Source organism: Vulpes lagopus, chromosome 4, assembly GCF_018345385.1.
Source record: "Vulpes lagopus strain Blue_001 chromosome 4, ASM1834538v1, whole genome shotgun sequence".
NCBI classification, from domain to species: domain Eukaryota; kingdom Metazoa; phylum Chordata; class Mammalia; order Carnivora; family Canidae; genus Vulpes; species Vulpes lagopus.
The window spans coordinates 91,202,633-91,223,644 of NC_054827.1; the positions used below are offsets into that span (position 1 = coordinate 91,202,633).

Here is a 21,012-nt window from a genome sequence, read left to right on the forward strand (position 1 = left end):
AATACACTTAGGGCAGCCCGGGTGGCTCAGTGGTATAGTGCTGCCTTCTGCCTAGGGTGTCATCCTGGAGACCCGGGATCGAGTCCTGCATCTGGCTCCCTGCATGTAGCCTGCTTCTTCTCCCTCTGCCTGTGTCTCTGCCTCTTTCTCTCTGTGTCTCTCATGAATAAATAAATTTAAAACAATTAACAAATACATCTAATATAGTTTAATTAATAATTAACTATTAATTTTATTTTAATTATTTTTATTAAAATTAAATTATTAAATTTATGAATTAATAAAAATTTAATAATGAATATAGCATACATACACATATAGTTACATATACTATAAATATGCATTGAATAATCCATTAGATAAATATACTAAAAACTTTTACACACACCAACAAATACACTGCTACCAAAGTATAAACAGTAGTCTCTTGTGAAATGAAAAAGAGGAGTAACAGAAGGTGAGAGTAGGATACTTTTCTTTTTACTTTTCTTTTATGTAAACATTCATATTGTTTGAAATGTTTATACAGTGTGTGCCCTTTGTATTTTAAAAAGTAAATAATTTTAACAAAATATTTATTTTCCTATTTATCTTCCTTTCCTAACCTCATTTCACAGATGAGGAAGGTGACTATAAAGGTCATGAGTTTTGATTTGTATATCTGGACCACTAATAGTAGGGAACAGGGTAAGGAAATAATGGCATTTTATTTTATTTTTAAATTATTTTTTTAGGGATCCCTGGGTGGCACAGCGTTTTAGCGCCTGCCTTTGGCCCAGGGCGTGATCCTGGAGACCCGGGATCGAGTCCCACATTGGGCTCCCAGTGCATGGAGCCTGCTTCTCCCTCTGCCTGTGTCTCTGCCTCTCTCTCTCTCTCTCTCTCTCTCTCTGTGACTATCACAAATAAATAAAAATTTAAAAAAATAATTTTTTTAATAATGGCTTTTAAAAATTAATAGGCTGAGTTTTGTGTGATCAAACTTAACATTTGATGTCTTTCTTCTATCATTAACTGACTTTTTATTACCATGTTTCCAGAACAATGCATTGAAAAGATGTTAGAGATAAAAGAGATTATGGATTATGTGCTTGCCAAACAGAAGGCAGAAAGGGATGATCTGGCTAAAAAATACAGGTGAGTGAAAAAATAGAAATGCTTTAGAATTTTCAAAATATTTCCCTTCTTAGTTATAATAGTGAGAATCTAGAATTTCTTAAGAGTGTGAATGTTGCATAGGACCAAAGAATGACTTTATGAGGTCATCTAATCTATTACCTCCATGGGGAATTGTACTTTCCAGAAAGATATTTTTATATTTTATTACTTGAAATATTCAGAAAAAGACGTATCTTAAAAAGTTGTCTACAGCAAAGAATTTTGTGAAAGTGTCTCTGGTCATGAATCTCCAAAATAAATTTCTTTCCATGGTGAACTTAAATTTTTTACAGTACAAAGTTTTCCTTTTGCTATCACAAATGTTGTCTTTCTAAGCATTATAACCATGTATATTATTTAGTTTTGTGTATTTCTAAACCCTCAAAGTTTTTAAGAGATTTCATCCTGATTGTATATTGGTTATATACCTCTTTTTGTCCTTTTCTTGAGAAAAATGTTATATATTTTTTTCTTATGTGGGCATTATTTTTATTAGTTTTTCATAGATTTAACTATATATGCCATTTTTTCTCATAATGAGAACTTTAAGATTTACTCTCTTAGCAACTTTCAAATATACAATACAGTATCATTAACTATAGTCACCATGCTGTACATTATATCCTCATGACTTATCTATTTTATTACTGGATATTTGTACCTTTTGACTCCCTTTATCCATTTCATCCACCCTCCACCTTCTACCTCTGGCAACTACCAATCTGCTCTCTATATCTATGAGTTCAGTTTTTTGAAGTTTTTTAGATTTCACATATAAGTGAGACCATACAGTATTTGTTTTTCTCTGTCTGACTTATTTTCACCTAATATAATACTCTCAAGGTCTGTGCATGCTGTCAAAACTGGCAGGATTTCTTTCTTTTTCATGGCTGAATAATATTCTTCTGTGTGTGTGCACTTGTGCACATAAACCACATTTTTTAAAATTTATTTTTTATTGGTGTTCAATTTGTCAACATATAGAATAACACCCAGTGCTCATCCCGTCAAGTGCCACATCAGTGACTGTCACCCAGTCACTCCCACCCCCTGCCACCTCCCCTTCCACCACCCCTAGTTCATTTCCCAGAGTTAGGAGTCTTTCATGTTCTGTCTCCCTTTCTGATATTTCCCACTCATTTTTTCTCCTTTCCCCTTTATTCCCTTTCACTATTTTTTATATTCCCCAAATGAATGAGACCATATAATGTTTGTCCTTCTCCGATTGACTTATTTCACTCACCATAATACCCTCCAGTTCCATCCACATCGAAGCAAATGATGGGTATTTGTCGTTTCTAATGGCTGAGTAATATTCCATTGTATACATAAACCACATCTTCTTTATCCATTCATCTTTCGATGGACACCGAGGCTCCTTCCACCAAATAGCTCCTTCCAGTTTGGCTATTTAAACCACATTTTCTATATTCATCCTTTGATGGACATTTAGGTTGTTTTTATGTCTCAGCTATTGTTAATAATGCTGCAGTGATTATGGGGTTGCAGATATCTTTTTGACCTTATTCTTTATTCACATGTGATCTTTCTAGTTTCTTTTATATTCTTATGAGCACTTGACATCTATTGTACATTCAGTTTTTTTTCTGAATTTATTTAAAAATCAGTTTTCTATTTTCATTTATAAGTCTTCTGTGTTCATTTTGCTTTTTCTCTCCATTGAATAAGTATTACAAATTCATTTATATTTCCTGTTTTCCTGTCAGTATAATGCAAGTGAGCTTGTAGGACCTACAGGTGGGTAACTGACTGCAGGATATATTCTAGGAGACTTTGGAGAAGGCTAGCTTCAATTTTCCTTTATGTCCTATGATTAAAAATATACTGTGGATTTTGGAAAGTTACTGATCAGTTGGATTTGCAGGTGTGTAAATCTATTCATATTGCTATAAGACTTAAAATCATGTAATCTAAAATGAACTTTTATTTTTCTGTCTGAACTCTGTTAAATGCAACATTACTATTTTTTTTTCCTTTTATGCTACGAGTTGTTTGTTAATCTAATTTCTTCTTGCTGTTTCTTCCATTTTCATCTACTACTCACTTTAACATCTGTTTTGCTTGGAGTTCAGTACCAACAACTCTAAACTATTATAGAGAGACAGATATCTATACTATTGCTGTCCCATAAAGCAGCTGCTTGAGGATGACCCTTGAGGGTCCCTGAGATGATTTCAAGGGGTGTGTGAAGTCAAAACTATTTTTATAAGAAAACTAAGATATTATTTGCCTTTTTGCCTCACATTCTAATGAGTGTGTAATGGAATTTTCCAGAGGCCACATGAAGTGTGATATCATTATTCTAATAGCTAATGGAAAGCATGCTTGAATGTTCTTGTTTTAAAAATTTCTGTTTTATTTTCTAAAACAGTAACTATTGATAGATATATCCATATGAGCAAAAGCCCTTTGGGTTCCTCAGTAATTTTTAAAGGTATTAAAAAAAGTCCTAAAACCAAAAAGTTTGAGAACTACTAGAAACAAAGAGTTTAGTGTCCTGAAGGTCACTGTAGAATAACCGAAAGAAAAAGGTATGTAGATTAGCCATTTTCTCTCGAATGCAAGCCCCTTATAGTCACACAGGTTAATGCCTATCTGGGTAGTCCCTCTGGACCTGAAAGTGATTCAGTACAGATTCAAAGCATAATTACAGTAATTACTTGATGGACTGACATTGCTCAGGTCTAGCTCAGGTATAATTATTCACCAAATAGTCTCACTCCTTCAGCTCTAAGGGAACTTAAATGGAACTTATTCCCAAATGTTACTTCCTGACACACCTTTCCACTATGAACAGGTAAGCAACCTCCAAATTTAAAGAATAGTATTCCTCCTTGATGATCAGTTGCTACTTAACATCCCAAATTTTGTTTCTTTTTCAGAGTTGACTCACAACTGGTAAATAATATAAATGTGGAAAACCACACCATCACCTCCATAAAAAGACAGTCTTACTCGTAACCTTAAGAGTCATTTTCCTCTCATAAGAAATTCATTGCAAAAATAGACCCTTGTGTACTTTGGGCTGATTGAATTAAGACAAGTATCTTTAAAATCTAAATGACTACTAAAATTTTTTTCTCCAGTTTTCATATTGTTTTCTCTGTTTCTTTCTGTAGGGTGTCCATTGAATCATTTAAGCAAGGAGTCCTGAGAGAACAGCTGGCTAACTTGGCCACAAGACAGAAGAGCCTTTTAGTTGTGGCAAAAAAACAGAAAAAAATTACCCAGAAAATCCAAAACTATAAAAACATTACATCTTTGTCTGGTCCTAGTTTGAGGAAGCCACCGTCCAGCTCAGAAATCTCTAGTGAAAAGGACAGCCAAGACCTTATCAGTCTGGAAAATTCATTGCAGCCCCAGTCAGGTTCACTTTCTATTGTCAGCCTTACTTGTGGAAGCATGCAGGAGACACCATTGTCTCCAGAAACTTGGAATAGCAGCCCAAATACCAACACTTGTGTAAATTCAGAAACAGTGAGAAGGGAATTTTCTGGAAATGAGCTGAATTCTAAGCAAAATGTCAATGATGGTACCTTCGATGGGTCACCAAAATCCAGACGTGCAGATGGCACTAAGATTAAATTACCTTCCCAACCTGTTGCTCTTATTGCTCAGAGGGAGTATTCACAGAGAGGAAATGATCTCACAGAGCCTCCAGCCCCAGAGCGCGAGCCCTGTAATCATCCTTCTGCAGTAACTAACACATTAAACATTGCAGCGACTACAAGCATACTTGCCAGAAATGATGCCCATCCATCAGCTGTTGTTTGTGATCAGGCTCCTACCAGTTGTGATCCAAAAAGAGGAAAGAGGAAAATAGCTTCCCAGCAGCCAAGTAGGGGGACATTGGAATCTCTGACACATCAAGGGACTGATGTCTTAGGCAGTAATACTGGGCATCAGACAAAATCTTATCCTAAAAAACCAGCTTTTACTGTTCGACGTGCTAATGACAGCCACAGCTCCTCCCACTCTGAGCGTGGCCGTCAACATATTATTAAAAAGCCTGTAAACTCCAGCACAGCTCCTAGAAAGAAATGTATGCAGATAAAGGATCTGATATTACTCGGAAGAATTAATCCAGGAAAAGACATTCTAGAATTCAAAACACAGGTATCCTATTTTTTTCTCTAAAATCATGTAATTTTATAAATAAGTTAATAAATGTTACTGTCACGAAGTGTAGGCATTTAGCTCAGATTCAGGAAATAGGGTTTGACTGGGCTTCTTGAATGAGGAGACATACCATTGTGTTCTCAGTGAGTGAAATCATGCTTTTAGGATGGTTCTATATGTTTTGGTCCCAAGCACCTGTGGGATCCAACTCTGGATCAGCTATAATAAAATTTTAACATAACTTTTCATATTTCTGCTATTTCTTAACAGCTTTATTGAGGTGGTATTAACACACACTACACGTATTTATATTATGCAATTTGACAGATTTTGACCTATAAGTTTACATCTGTGAAACCATGACCACAGACAAGGTCATGAACATATCCATCACCTCCAAAAGTCTCTTTTTGCCCTTTTGTATACCTGCTTCCTATCCCCTTCTTCCCATGTTGAGCCTATAGACAATTACTGTTCTGCCCTGTCCCTATACTTTAGTTTGCACTTCAGAGAATTCTATAAAAGTAGAATTACACCATATGTGTTCATTTTTGTCTGGCTTCTTTCTCTGAACATAATTGAGAGTCATTGTCATTAGAGCATGTATCAGTAGTTAATTCCTTTTTCTATTGTTCTGTAGTATTAGAACAAACTACAGTTTGTCATTTCATCTGTGACAGACATTTACGTTGATTCCAATTGTTGACTATCACATATAAAGCTCCTGTGAATATTGGTATACAAATTTTGGCTCACACAGGCTTTTGCTTTCCTTGGGTGAATACCTAGGAGTGGAGTGGCTGGATTATATATGATAAGTATATATTTGACTTTTTAAGAAACTGCCAAGTTGTTTGTAACATTTTACATTCCACCAGCTGTGTATGAGTATTCTAGTTCCTCCACATTTTTAATTAATGTAACACCTAGTATGATCAATCTGTTAATTTTAGCTATATACTAACATGTAATGTAGATGTATGGATGTCATACGTATATATGTATAGTAGTTTATCATTGTGGTTTTAATTTGCATTTCAAAATGATTAGCATCTTTTCATGTGCTATTTGCCAGCCATACTTATTCTTTGGTGAAACTTATTTTCAAATATTTGCCCAAGTTTTTAATTGGTTGCTTGTTTTCTTGTTCTGGTATTTGTTTTGATATATTTTGTATATAAGCCCTCTATCAAACATATACTTAGCAAATATTTTCTCTTAGTCTATGGCTTGTCTTTTCATTCTCTCAAAATTGTCTTATAAAGAATAGAAGTTTGGGGCTCCTGGGTGGTTCAGTTGGTTAGTCATCTGCCTTCAGTTCAGGTCATGATCTCAGGGTCCTGGGATTGAGTACTGCATTGGGCTCTCTGCTCAGTGGGGAGTTTGCACTCTCACTCTCCCTCTGTGCTCACGAGCTCTCTCTCAAATAAATAAATAAAATCTTAAAAAATAAAAAAACACAAATTTAATATTTTGATATAGTCCAACTTAGCAACTTACTCTTTCACTGATTATGTTCTTAAAACCATATCTAAGAATTCTTTGTCTAACCTAAGGACACAAAGATTTTCTCTTAGAATTTAGGCCTATGATCCATTAATTTTTGTATGTGGTACAAAATAGCATATTTTTGAATTTGGATATTCAGTTCTTCTGACAACATATGTTGAAAAAATTACCCTTTATTGAATTGTCTTTGCATCTTTGTAGAAAATCCTTTGTTTCATATATGTGCCTATTTCTGGACTTCTATATATCTATATACCTGTCTTACCATGAATACCATCTTGATTGTGTAGCTCTATAATAAGTGTTACAATCAGGTAGTGTTGGGGCACCAGGGTGACTCAGTAGGTTAAGCAGCTGATGCTTGGTTTCAGATCAGGTCCTGATCTCAGGGTTGTGAAATCAAGCCCCATGTCAGGCTCCATGCTCAGCACACAGTCAGCTTGTCCCCCTCCCTCCCCCTCTGGCCCTCTCCCCACTCATGCAGGTGCACTTTTCTCAAATATATAAAAATATTTATATAATTTTATATATTTTTTAAAAATCAGGTATTATTGGTCCTCCAATTTTGTTCTCCATTTTCTAGAGTGTTTCAGATATTCTAGGTCATTTGCAATTTCATATGAATTTTAGAGTGAGTTTTTTCACTTTCTCTTTTTTTAAAGGGGTACTATTATTTTTATTGGTATTGAGTTGAATTTATAGATTAATTTTGGGGCAAAGGACGTCTTAGCAATATTGAGTTGTCTAAACCTGAACATGATATAGCTCTCAGTTAATTAAGGTCTTCTTTTTTTTCCTAGAAGTTGTAGGAGTCAGTATACAGGTCTTCGACATCTTTTATACGATTTATTGCTAAGTATTTCATGTTTTTGATAGTATTATATATGATATTTTTTAAATGTCAGTTTTTGGTTGTTTTTTGCTAATAGGTAGAAATACACTTTTTTTTTTTGTATATTGAGATGTTATCATGCAACCTTGCTAAACTCACTTCCTACTTCCTATAAATTTTTGGAGATTTCATTGGACTTTCTATATAGATGATCATGTTGTCTATAAAAAAGACAGTTTTACTTCTTTCTTTCCATTGTGAATGCTTTTTATTTCTTTTTTTTTTTCCTTTGGCCACACTGGCTAAAACCTCCAGCACAGTGTTGAAATAAAATGGTGTTATCAAACTTCTGGTATTTTTTTTTCCCTCAGATAAGATTATGTTTTGAGGAGGAAAAAATTTAGTCTTTAACTTTTAAATCTAATGTTGGCTGTAGTTTTTTTCATAGATACCCTTTATCAGGCTGAGCAAGTTCTTTCTTTTCCTACTTTCTTAAATGTTTTTTATCATGGAAGCGTATTACATTTTGTCGAATGTTCTTTCCACATCTGTTGAGATGATATGTTGGTTTTGGTTTGCATTCTATTGTTATGATATATAACATTAATTGATCTTTGGATATTAAACCAACCTTGCACTCCTGAGAAAGCAGACAGATTACATTTGGTCATGGTATATAATTCTTTTTATAAGTTGCTGGATTTGGTTTTCTAGTATGTTGTTGAGGATTATTGCATCCATATTTACTGAAGATAATGGTCTGTAGATTTCTTGTATTTGTCTGGATTGGTATTAAGGTAATACTAGTCTCACAAAAGTGTTTATCCTTTTCTATTTTTTGGAATATTGGTAATGCAAAATATTAGTATTCAGTCTTTAAATGTTTGATAATAGTCATGAACGAACCATCTGTACCTGAGATTGTTTTTTTTTTTTAGATAGTTTTTTGAGTATTAATTCAATCTCTTTACTTAAAGGTATTTTCAAACTGTTTCTTCTTGAATTTTTTTTGGTAATTTTTATCTTTCTAGGAATTAATTTATTGGTATAGAATTCTTGACAGTTTTTCTTATAATCCTTTTTATTTCATTAGGTTCAGTAACAGGGTACCCATTTCATTGCTGATCTTAGTAATTTGAGTCTCCTTAGTTGTTTTTCTTAGTCTAGCTAAAGCTTTGTCACTTTTGTTGCTATTTTCAAAGAACCACTTTTGATTTTATTGATTTTATCTATTGTTTTTCTATTGCCTGTTTTATTTATTTCCACTCTAATATTTATTTCCCTCCTTTTGCTTGCTTTGAGTTTAGTTTGCTGTTTTTTTCCAGTGTCATCAGTGTAAGTTTAGGTTAATTACTTGAGGTATTTCTTCCTTTTCAATACAGGCATTCATGGCTGTAAATTTCCATTTAACCCACTGCTTTCGTTGCATCTCATAATTTTTGGTATGTTGTATCTTAATTTTCATTCATCTCAAAGTATTTTTAAATTTGCATTTTGTTTACATCTTTAACCCATTAGTTATTTGGAGTATTTGATTTGGAGTCATTTGATTTGATTTGGAGTCATTTGATTTCTGTATAACTGTGAGTGTTCCAATTTTTTGTTACTAATTTCTAATTTCATTCTGTTGTATTTAGAGAACATAGTATTATTTCAATCGTTCTAAATTTTCTGAGATTTATTTTGTGGCTTAATTAGTATATGGCCCATCCTAAAAATATATACCATGGACACTTGAGAAAAATTATTATGTTGTTTGGAGTTTTTTTTTTAACAGATTTTATGTATTTATTAGAGAGAGAGAGAGAGAGAGAATGCATAAGCCAGGAAAAAGGCAGAGGGAGAGGGAGAAGCAGACTCCTTGCTGAGCAGGGAGCCTGATGCAAGGCTTGATCCCAGATTCCTGGGATCATGACTTAACCCAAAGGCAGATGCTTAACTGACTCAGACAACCAGACTCCCCTAGGAAAAGTTTTTTATAGATGCTTGTTGGGTTTAGTTGGTTTGTAGTGTTGCTCAATTTTTCTCTTTCCTCACTGATCTTCTGCTGTTTGTTCTATACATTATTGAAAGTGGAGTTGTGTTGTTAATAGAAAACAGAAAGTGGAATTTCATTAGTGTTGAATAATCTATTTCAACCTTCATTTCTATTAATTTTTGCTTCATGTGTGTCAGAACTCTTTCATTATGTGCATGTGTTTATAATTCTTCTATATTCCTGATCCATTAACTCTCTTCTCATTACAAAATATCCCTCATTATCTCTAGTGGCATTTTTTGTTCTAAAGTCTATTTTGTACAATATTGGTATAGCTGCTCCAGTTTTCTTGAAGTTGCTGTTTGCATGATATATATTTCTCCATCCTTCATGTTCAATTTATTTGTCTCTTTCAGTTTAGTCTGTTCTATGTATACACAAATTGCCAAATTGGATCTTTTTTTTTAACTTAGTCTGACAACTTCTGCCTTTTGAATAAATTTTTAAATCCACTCTCATACAGTTAATGTTATTAATATTATTGGATTTATGTCTGCTATTTTACTTTTTGTTTTCAGTATGTCTCATACCTTTTTTGTTCCTCTGTACTTCTTTTATTGCTTTCTTTTGCATTAAGTGGATATTTTTCATTGTAGCATTTTAGTTTCTTTAGTGACCTTTTTCACCATTTTTTTTTAAGGTCCATAGTGCTTACCCTAGGATATCTTCACTTACCAGAATCAGCTTCAGATTTATGCTAACTTAATTCTAGTGAGCTATAGTCCTATATAGCTCTATCCTTCTTTCCCCCTTTTTGTGATGTTATCATTATACATATCATATATATAAATGTTATAAATGCAACAATTCAATTTGTTATAATTATGAGTTTATAAAATTTAGTACTTGTAAAGAAATAAAGAAAGCAAGCATGTATTAAAGCTTTTTTTATAGCTTTTGTTAAATTAACCTTCCTATTTATCCTTTCTGGTTTTCTTCATCTGTTTCTGTGATTTTGAGTTACCAAATCCACATTCCCTGATATCATTCCCTTAGCACAAGAAAACTTTCCTCCCACTCACCTCCTTTTTGCTATCTCGAAATATATACACTATCTATTATTTAATACGATAATTTTATAAATCAGTTAAGAGAAGAAAAGAGAAGAAATATTTGTTCATATTGTATTTTATAATGTGTAATTACTTATGTTTACCAGTGCTCTCTGTTTTCTCACGTGGATTCATATTACTGTTTGGAGTCACTTTCAGTCTGAAGAACTTCCTCTGATATTTCTTATCATGTTTGCTAGCAACAAATTCTCTCCGTTTTTGTTTATCTAGCAATGTTTTTATTTAACTTCATTTCTTAAAGATAGCTTTGCTGGATATAGGATTCTTGGTTGATGATTTTTTCTTTGTACGCTTTGACTATGTTATTCCACTGCTTCTGGCTTCCATTATTTTAATAAGAAGCCAACTGTTGGAGTGCTCTTGTAAGTGATGAGTCATTTTTCTCTTTTTAAAGTATTTTATTATTGTCTTTGACTTTTAGCAATTCTGTTTATGAGTTTTTTCACGTTTATCCTACTTGGAAGTCACTCAGCCTCCTTCAGAAAGTATAGATTAATGTTTTTCAGTAAATTTGAGAAGTTTTCATCTATTATTTTTTCAAGTATGTTTTCTGTTCCTTTTTCTCTCTTGTCCTTCTGGTACTCTTATGCACTGTTGTGTGCTTAATGGTGTCTCACATTTCTGTAAGGCTTTTTCATTTTTCTTCATCATTTTTTCTTTGTTCTTCAGCTTTCATAACCTCTATTGATCTTTTTTCAAGTTTATTCTTTTTCTGATATCATAAATCTTTTGAGCCCCTCTGGTAAATTTTTCATTTCAGTTATTGTACTTTTTCAACTCTATAACTTCTATTTGTTTTTTTTAATAAATTGTATCTTTATTGATATTCTCTATTTGATATGACATTGTCATCATACCTTCCTTTACTTCCTTAATTATGGTTTCCTTTAGTTCCTTTAACATTTTTATAATGACTGTTTTGAAGTCTTTGTTAAATCCAACATTTAGTCATTCTTACAGATGTGTTCTTGCTCTATTTGTTTAGGTGTGTCATACCATTCCTCTTTTTCCACATGTCAATTTTTTGTTGTAAATGGACATTTTAGATACTTTGAAATATGTAGCAATTCCATGTACTGGCCCCCACCTTCTCGCTTGTTATTGTTATGTGCCTGCTTATTTAGTTACTGGCTATATTGTTTTAATGGAGGTTATTTTTCCCAATATAGTGTTAAGCTTTTCATATTGTGCTGCATGGACTGAGGCCTTGGCAGGTCTTTCTTAACTGTCTCTTTCTCTGTGCATACCTGGCCATCAAGCTCCACTTATTGCTGGTTAATTATTATATTGTTTTCAACAATGACCTGGAGCATAAATTGCTCAACGTGACTAATACAGTCAAGTGTGTGCTCCTTTGAAAGTATAGTTTATGAAGTCAGTGTTTGAGTTTTATTCTGATTCTACTAGGCTCTTCTCTACTATTTATTTCCCCATTTCTCTCATAAAAACTAGCCAGCCTGTATCCACAGTGAATCTATCAATTTACTTTAAAATATTTTTTACCACAACCTGTACTGCCTTTAAAGTGACCTTGAGCTTGAACTTCTCCATGTTCTGTTGCAAATGAAGTCATTTCCTTTGGAGATGATTAGGGAGGAACCATCTGTTTTAAGGCTTGCTTCTTTTCTCAAATCTCTGTGCCATAGCTCTGGAGCTGGGATGGGAACATAGCAACTTTTCTCTGAATGACACCCTGACTTTAGGAGCTGAGCATTTAGCCAAGATAGGCACAGTAGGCTTGTGCCTTTACAGCTTGTCCCTCTTGACATGAAACCACCACCTTATAAGCCAGGCAAGGGTGATCAGGGTCGTAGTAGTCTCATTGGCACCGTGCCAAAGATGGAGCCTCTGCCTCACCAGTGCAGACTAGGCAGGAGGGATCCCTCACCTTTGGCTGCACTCACTCACAACTTAGCCTTATCAACAGATGCTGAGGGCAGGATGAGAAATGCTGATATCCTGCTCCTGACAAGAAGGTAGCCCTCTGATTAGGTGCTACAGGGAGAGGGAGCCCTGTGTTCTTGGCTGTACAGTCTGGAGTGGAATCTGCACGTTATTGAGGCGGGAAGGGGGAGGAAGGAAGCAATCTTGGTTCACATACCACAGACTCACTTTTTTTTCCCCACCTAATTGTCATAGATTTTGCTGAATAGATGGCTCTTTATTTACTACATGTGTTTAACCATTTCCAGAGATTTTTTTTAAAGATTTTATTCATTCATGAGAGACAGAGAGGGAGAGAGACAGAGACACAGGCAGAGGGAGAAGCAGGCTCCATGCAGGGAACCCAATGTGGGACTCAAACCCAGGACCCTGGGATCACACCCTGGGCCAAAGGCAGGCACTAACCCACTGAGCCACCGAGGTGCCCCCCTTTCCAGAGATTTAAACAATTTTTTAAAATACTTTTCACGTTAGACTGGATCCTCACATTGTTATGCCAGAAGTCGATTCTAGAATATTCACATTCAGGGGTGCCTGGGTAGCTCATCTGGTTAAGCATCTGACTTCAGCTTAGGTTATGATCTCAAGATACTAGGAACAAGCCCCACACTGCATTAGGCTCTGCACTCAGCAGAGTCTGCCTGGCCATCTCCCTCTCCATCTGCCTTTCCACCTGTTTGTGGTTTTTCTCACTCTCTTAAATAAATAAATAAATAAATAAATAAATAAATAAATAAATAAATAAAATCTATTTTTTTAAAAAAGAATATTTACATTCAGTGGGACTTTCAATAAAGTTAGGTTTAAATCTATCACGTGGCATTTGTTTTCTATTTCTCTTGTCTCTTTGTTCCCTTTTTCATTTTTTTATGCTTCGTTTCCTTTGTTGGTTTGTTAGCTATAATTCGTTTTACTTCAGTTGTGGTGTTAGAGTTTATGGAACATATTTTTAACTTCTCCCAGTACCTGTGATATTTTATCACTTCATGTATACTCTAAGAACCACAAGCTAGTATGCTTCCCTTTCTCTACTCCTGACCTTTGTGTTATATATTTTGCTTTGATCTAATGTTATAAATTCCATACATTATTATTTTTGTTTAAACAATTATCTTTGAAGTAGACTTAAATGTTAAGAAAAATATTTTTTCTCATGTAGTTACTATTTCTGTTTTTGTTTCCTTTGTGTAGATCCTGATTGACATTTGCTGTCATCTTTCTTCTGTTTCTTATGCTTGGGGGTTATTGAATTTCTTGAATCTCTGTGTTCCAAATTTGAATCTCAGATGTGGAAACATTTCAGCCATTATTTCTCCAAACATTATTTCCTCCCTCCCCTCCATTTTTGAACCCCTTATTACATACATAATGGATTGCTTGAAATCCTTCTATAATTCACTGATAATCTTTTCATTTTAAAAAATTCTCTTTTCTCAGTGTTTCATTTTTATGCAATTCTTATTCCTTTGTCTTTGAACTTACTGATCTTTTTGTTTGAAATATCTAATAAAAAAAAGAAATATCTAATCATCAATGTATTCTCCATCTCTAGAATTTTGATTTTGGTCTTTTAAAAAATATTTTCCATGTCTCTGCATAACTTTTGAACATGTGGAATATTATTGTAATAACTACTTAATGTTTTTGTCTGCTAATGCAAACATTCTTATCAGTTCTCATTTTCAGTTGTTTGCTTTATCTCTTCTGTATGAGTTGTATTTTCCTACTTCTTTCTAGGCCTGTGAATTTTTCATTGAATCCCACACATTGTGAAATCTACCTTGCTGGATGCTGAATATTTTTTATTCTTATAAATATATTGTAGATTTATTCTAGGATGCAGTTAAGTTCCTTGGAAATAGTTTGATCCTTTGGTGTCTTGCTTTTAAGATTTGGTCAGCAGGACTGGAGCAATGTGTTCAATCTAGGGCTAGTTATTTCCCACTACTGAGTGAGAAATAACTGACTCTTCTGTGTACCCTACCAAAGCCCCACCAGTTATGAGGTTTTCTAGTTGTGCTGTTGGGAACAGGCACTATTTCTGACCTTTGAGAATGCCAGATGTCCCTACCTCTAATCCTTTCAGGTGGTTCTTTTCCCAGCCCTGGGTAACTTGCTCCCAAACACGGCCAATCACTACTTAGCTGAAAGCTAAAGAGGACCCCCTGAGGATCTGCAGAGTCCTCTCTCTTTGTATTGCTCTCTTCTTCAGTATTCTGTCCTGCAAACTCTAGGTACCTTGCCTCCATGATCTCTGCTCTGTCTCCTCAACTCAGGGCGTCAACAGGCTTTGCCTAGAATCCCCTCTTCCTGTACCCTGACCTGGTAACTCTCAAGGCAGTGAGCTAGGACACTTGGAAGGCTTACCTCATTCATTTCTCACTTCTCAGGGTACTGTACTTTGTTGCCTGATGTTTAGTACCTTGCAAACCACTGCTTCATATATTTTGTCTGTTTTTTGTTTGTGTTAGGGTAAATCTGGTTTCTCTTACTCCATCATGGCCAAAAGTAGAAGTTTACATATTTCAGGTATTTTTCCTTCTTAATTTTTTTTTTCATTTTTCACTTTAGGAGACTACCCACAAAGCCAGTGTCTTACTGAGCGGTAAAATTAAAGTAGAAAATGGTCAGATTTATCAAAATCCAGTCACCTGGCTCAAGGATCTTCTAGGAGGCAACAGTTATGTGACTTGGAATTATGCTTGGAGTAAGGTGAGTCATTCTTAAGTATATCTGTAACTTCATATTCAAATGGAAAGGTACTTATTTTTTTATGATAAAACTATTTTTTTAAGAAATCAGAAGTTCTCCAAACTATATATTCTTTGTACGATATGCTACATACTTTCTCCCACAACTCTTATTTGCCAGAAATCCCCAGGGGCAGAATTGGACAGCTGACAGCCTTTCCTTCCTTGTTCCTCATCTGGTCTCAGAAATTCAAATGCCCTCAACCTTCCCCTATTATCCCTCCAGGTGAATTCAGTTCTTTGTGACTCCACATAGAGAATTTGAGACCTCTGGTGTATTGATGATTTAGTTATATGTTAGTATTCTGATGTAATGAAGGAAAAACTTCCCGTAAAGACAAAGGAACAAGTAAGCAGCCTAAGACCCACAGAAGTTATGGTGTGCTTTTGTGTGAACACAGTTTTATACCTCCCAAAAAGAAATATATCTTTTCATTCCAACTTTTCAGACTTAGTCGTCTTCCCCATAGTTCTATATTATGAGTTATAAGCCCAGTTTAACCACCAATTTAAAGACTATTATTGACAGACACCTTTGAGGTTCACCTCCAGATGTCCATGGCCACACTTAAGGGAACAATCTTTCAGTGATTGACCCAGGAAAGTGTATCTTCTGACATCCACCAATACTGTCAAACAGAACTGCAGATGCCTTCCCCTCCACTAGCCATTTTATAAGCCTCAGTACCTAAGAAATAAAAAGCAGTTTCTTCTCCCCTTTTTTGTCCCACTTAGCTCTGCCCACCCTTCCTCCTAGCTCCTCCCCTCCTTCCTAGTCTGTAACCTATTTTCTGATATCCTAGACTTTTGTGCTTCCAAAACTATGGTGTAGTTCCTTTACTTATATCAGCACATCTTAGATTTTTCTCTACTGTAGAATCTGTTTTTTTTTTTTTCTTAAAGGATTTTTCTTGTTTGTTTACCACTCCTGAAATCATAGGCCATCTAGTTTTCACATGCCCAGCCATTTCCATGAAAGCATGAATCATATTTTCATGTTAGTAATTAACATTTTACCCTTGGAAATCCCTTTTTATTAAAGTTTTTTAAACTTGTGATAGTTTATATCATTTTGCTGAAATACTCTGTGCTCACAACATGAATATGGTACTGATTTCTGTAGTTGAGTTTTTTTGAGCTTCAATATGCCTCTGCTATTGTGTGCCCAGTGATGATTCAGTTCTCCCACTCTTTTTCTTTATTGGAACTACTGCATTTTCTGCTTTTGAATAGCTGGCTGTGACATCATTTGGCTCTCACTCTGTACTTAGGCCTCATTTATTTACCACATTGCCTCTGGTCTTTTCTTACCAGCCATGTCAGTTCATCATATAGTTTAACACCTATGTTGGCAATGAAGCCAAAGGCAAGTAAGCGCTACAATTAGAATTCTTGGTTGTAAGATATTCATAAATAGATTATCTAAATAGACCTGTAAATTTTTTAATTATCCTAAAAATTTTAAAAATACCATAGGGCACTCATGTACTTCTAATAAATACCCCAGGCTGAGAAACACTACCATGGTGGAGTTTTTTTTACAATATTTAAAATCCTTTTTTAGGGGATCCCTGGGTGGCTCAGCGGTTTGGCGCCTACCTTTGGCCCGGGGTGCGATCCAGGAGTCCCGGGATCGAGTCCCACGTCGGGCTCCTGGCATAGAGCCTGCTTCTCCTTCCTCCTGTGTCTCTGCCTCTCTCTCTCTCTATCATAAATAAATAAATAAATAAATAAATAAATAAATAAATAAATAAATAAATAAATCTTCAATAAAATAAAATAAAATCCTTTTTTAAAACTTAACCACATGGGGCAGCCCTGGTGGCTCAGCCATTTAGCGCCGCCTTCAGCCCAGGCAAGATCCTGGCGACCCGGGATCGAGTCCCACATCGGGCTCCCTGCATGGAGCCTGCTTCTCCCTCTGCCTGTGTCTCTGCCCCCACCCTTTCTCATAAATAAATAAATAAATAAATAAATAAATAAATAAATAAATAAAATAAAATAAAATAAAACTTAACCACATGGGGCAGCCCCAGTGGCCCAGCGGTTTAGTGCTGCCTTCCACCCTGGGGCATGATCCTGGAGACCGGGGATTGAGTCCCACATCAGGCTCCCTGTGTGGAGCCTGCTTCTCCCTCTGCCTGTGTCTCTGCCTCTCTCTCTCTCTCTCTCTCTCTGTCTCATGAATAAATAAACAAAATCTTAAAAAAATAAAATAAAACTTACCACAGAAACCTCTACCTCTTCTTGTCATGAGGTAACTCATGAATTCTTAGTCACTTCTCAAGGACAGGAGCTCTTAGCTACATTGGTAAATGTGAACATTTCTGCTAATTCATTTTGAGAATGCTGGTATGGCAATGGGGCCAGGAATGGGTTGGTCATCAGGCAAGAAATTCTGGAAAACTAGGTCTTGTCCTACCTCAGACAGAATGGCAGAGCCTCTAGACACAAATGACTCATACTTCCTACCCAAGCAGCTGGGTTGCTATACAGGGAATCCTGATGCTTACTCCCACTGGTCATTACTGATTGCTTCACTCCTATGGTCTCCTAGATATTAGCTATTATCCTGATGGGTAAGAATGATCTCTGGGTGGGAGACGGGAGGCCAAACTAGTTCCTGGCTCCACTCTTGAGAAGTTACATGATCTGGGAATGTTTTTCAATTCTGCCTACACATTAGAGTCACTTGGGGAGGTCTTAAAGACTACTAATGCCTGTTGGACCACAGTCAGATACCTTCTGATCCTAATAGTCTTGACTGAAGACCAGGTGGCAATATTTTAAACAGCTTTCCAGGTAATTATAATAGACAAACTGGAGTAAGAATCACTGATCTAGATCAAATCACTTAACTTTCTGAACTTCATTTTTCTTATATATAAGTAGTAGTGCTAATTGTCTCTAAAGACCCTTCCAGTTTGGAGATTCCAGGACCTGCATAGCCATACGTGATTTATAAAGCCTTTTACATATATTCTTTCACAACCTCATGAGGTAAGAAAATCAACTATTTTTCTCTATCTCTGGATATAAAACCACAGGTATAGGAGATTAAGTGACTTGATTAGTCTCAAGGCCAGTAAGTGCCAGAACCAGGTCTAGAACCTGATCTTATGGTTCCCTGTACATTACTTTCTACATTTACAGTGACACAACAGAAACTACATTCCTTTCTTTGGAAACAGGATGCCCTGAACTCAAAAGAACACACAGTATTTACTTAGCTGCCTTTATGAATTTATGCAAAGTCTCATTCTTGTGCAGGAAAAATTGTCTACTTCCACAGGAAAAAAAAACACCTTTCTGTGACAAAGTTGTGGTATGATAATCATAAGAATGGCTGTGATAGTTTATTTTTGTGAATGCTCAGGACTGGATTTTGCAGATGAAAAATAGACTGCCATTTTGGGCAGTGACTGAAGGAGTATTGACAGTTCTCTTGTGAAAATATACTTCCCATCCAAATGACTCACTCTCTGAATTTCTACCCTTATAAATTCACTACTTTGGATTTAGTATTAACTTTTCTCTATGGTTACTCCTCACCCTACATACTTTCGAAAACAATTCCTCCTACCACCATGATTAGGAATATTAAGATATGGAAAGGTTGAGGTAGGAGTATAGAAAGTGATGAAAATTATTGGTGTGCCTGGGTGGCTCATTCAGTTAAGTCTCTGACTCTTGAGTTGGGCTCAGATAGCGATCTCAGGATCCTGGGATCAAGCCCTGTGTCAAGCTCCCTGCTCAGTGGGGCGTCTTTTGTGTCTCCCTCTCCCTCTGCGCCTCCTACCACTCACACACTCTCGCTCATAAATAAATAAATAAATCTTTTTAAAAACGTGATGAAAATTGTTGATCTAGATGGCCAGACAGCCTCACTGAGTCAATTAATCATTCCCAAATTATCTTAACTTAAACCTCCTAAGAGCCCAGCTCAGATGGTTGGAGATGTAGGCCCTTTTACAATACAAATATCCGAGAGGTGTGAATCCTAAACCATAAATAATGTGAAAGGCCTACTGCCCTTTTCTTGCCTGGAGCTATGTGGAGTGCCTGGGAGAAATGGAGAAGGAGAGGCTCTAGGATGGGGATTGGGAGGAGGTAGGTGATATGAAGATGAACGTGACTTTCATCATTACTTTCCCAGGATCAGTTCTTTTGTGGTAGTTATTACACTTTGATATATCCTTCTCAAATATTTGAGAATTATTTTACTTTTCCAAAATGTGTTTTATGTTACAGTGACCCTAAAAGAAAACCTTTCCTTCTTTGCCTTCCTCCCACCAAACTCCTGATATCAAAAACAATTATCCTTTCCTCTCTTCCTTTTGAGGTAGTGCAATTTTGTTAAGATTTGCATCATAAAACTTGAAATGGAATTAAAACAATCATTTGATCATCCATGAAGAGATTCACATTAGTCAGTACCAACAAATGGTTTTCCTGAAGACATATGAAAAATGGACTGATACTTTCAAATAAAATGGAGCCCCAGCAGGGAAATAAATTCTTGGACACCTCTTTAATATTTAAAGGCAGGTTATATGGATCTCTGGGTGGCTCAGCGGTTTAGGGCCTGCCTCCAGCCCAAGGCTTGATCCTGGAGTCCCAGGATCGAGTCCCACGTTGGGCTTCCTGCATGGAGCCTGGTTCTCCCTCTGCCTGTGTCTCTGCCTCTCTCTCTCTCTCTCTCTCTCTCTCTCTCTGTGTGTGTGTGTCTCATGAATAAATAAACTCTTTTAAAAAAAAGAATAATACATGAAAAGCATTTGGCATACTGTCTAGCACATCCTGAGTACTCAACAAATGTCTGTTATTTAACAGAATGGGGCATACATAAGGGATCTGGAAGGTTTAGGCACCCTCTTGGCTCAATCCCATAACCAAACAAGCTTGGTAGTGGAAATGGAACAGCTCTGTCTACCCAGTGTGCTAATGCATCCCCACTTGCCATGGAAGGAGAGATGAAGCCTCTGAATGCCATCTGTCAGTTCTTCAAACAACTAACAATTAGAAACAATGGATTTTGTTCATGTTGTGCCCTGACAATATCGAAAACACCTTACATACCCATCAAGTACAGGCTCAATATGTTTTCACCTGTATTTCAGATTTAAAGTATATTTTTATCTGTTAGTACTAGGTAATATAAAGTGGTAAAACTGTACTTTAGTAGCCTTAGCGGCGATAAGTCCACATAGGTCTTAAACACACTACCGGGGTAATTCAGACATTGAAAGGACACAGCTTTAAAAAAATCAGCGGCACTAAACCACTGAGCCACGTGGGCTGCCTTCATGTATTATTCTAATCCTCACAACAAGACCTAATAAGCTGGAGTTACTTGTTTTACTAATGTACAAACAGAGGCTCAGAGAATTTAAGAATCTTGAAGAGCAGGAGCGTCAGAGGGCTTTTTCCCCCAGAACTGTGAGGCACTATGTGAAGTGCTAAGAGTATAAAAATTAATATGACACAGACCTTGTCCTCAAGGAGCTTATGTTAATGGAAACAGACATATTAACACATAATTTAATAAATGCCTTGACAAATATAAGC

The 21,012-nt window shown here is 35.8% G+C and overlaps 2 protein-coding genes across 6 annotated transcripts in view; both read left to right on the top strand.

Annotated features, from left to right (window-relative positions):
• Window positions 1–21,012, top strand: part of ANKRD31 (ankyrin repeat domain 31) — a 133,992-nt gene that overhangs the window by 104,544 nt on the left and 8,436 nt on the right. For all 5 annotated transcript variants that reach the window (XM_041751877.1, XM_041751876.1, XM_041751875.1 and 2 more), the window contains 3 exons: window positions 1,041–1,137; window positions 4,299–5,295; window positions 15,266–15,406. In XM_041751877.1, the coding sequence (XP_041607811.1) occupies window positions 1,041–1,137; window positions 4,299–5,295; window positions 15,266–15,406 (1,235 nt within the window). The remainder of the gene's footprint in view (window positions 1–1,040; window positions 1,138–4,298; window positions 5,296–15,265; window positions 15,407–21,012) is intronic.
• The window catches only part of GCNT4 (glucosaminyl (N-acetyl) transferase 4), a 49,924-nt gene continuing 44,296 nt past the window's right edge, over window positions 15,385–21,012 (top strand). The window contains exon 1 of the mRNA XM_041751904.1: window positions 15,385–15,406. The gene's annotated coding sequence lies outside the window, so the exon portion shown is untranslated. The remainder of the gene's footprint in view (window positions 15,407–21,012) is intronic.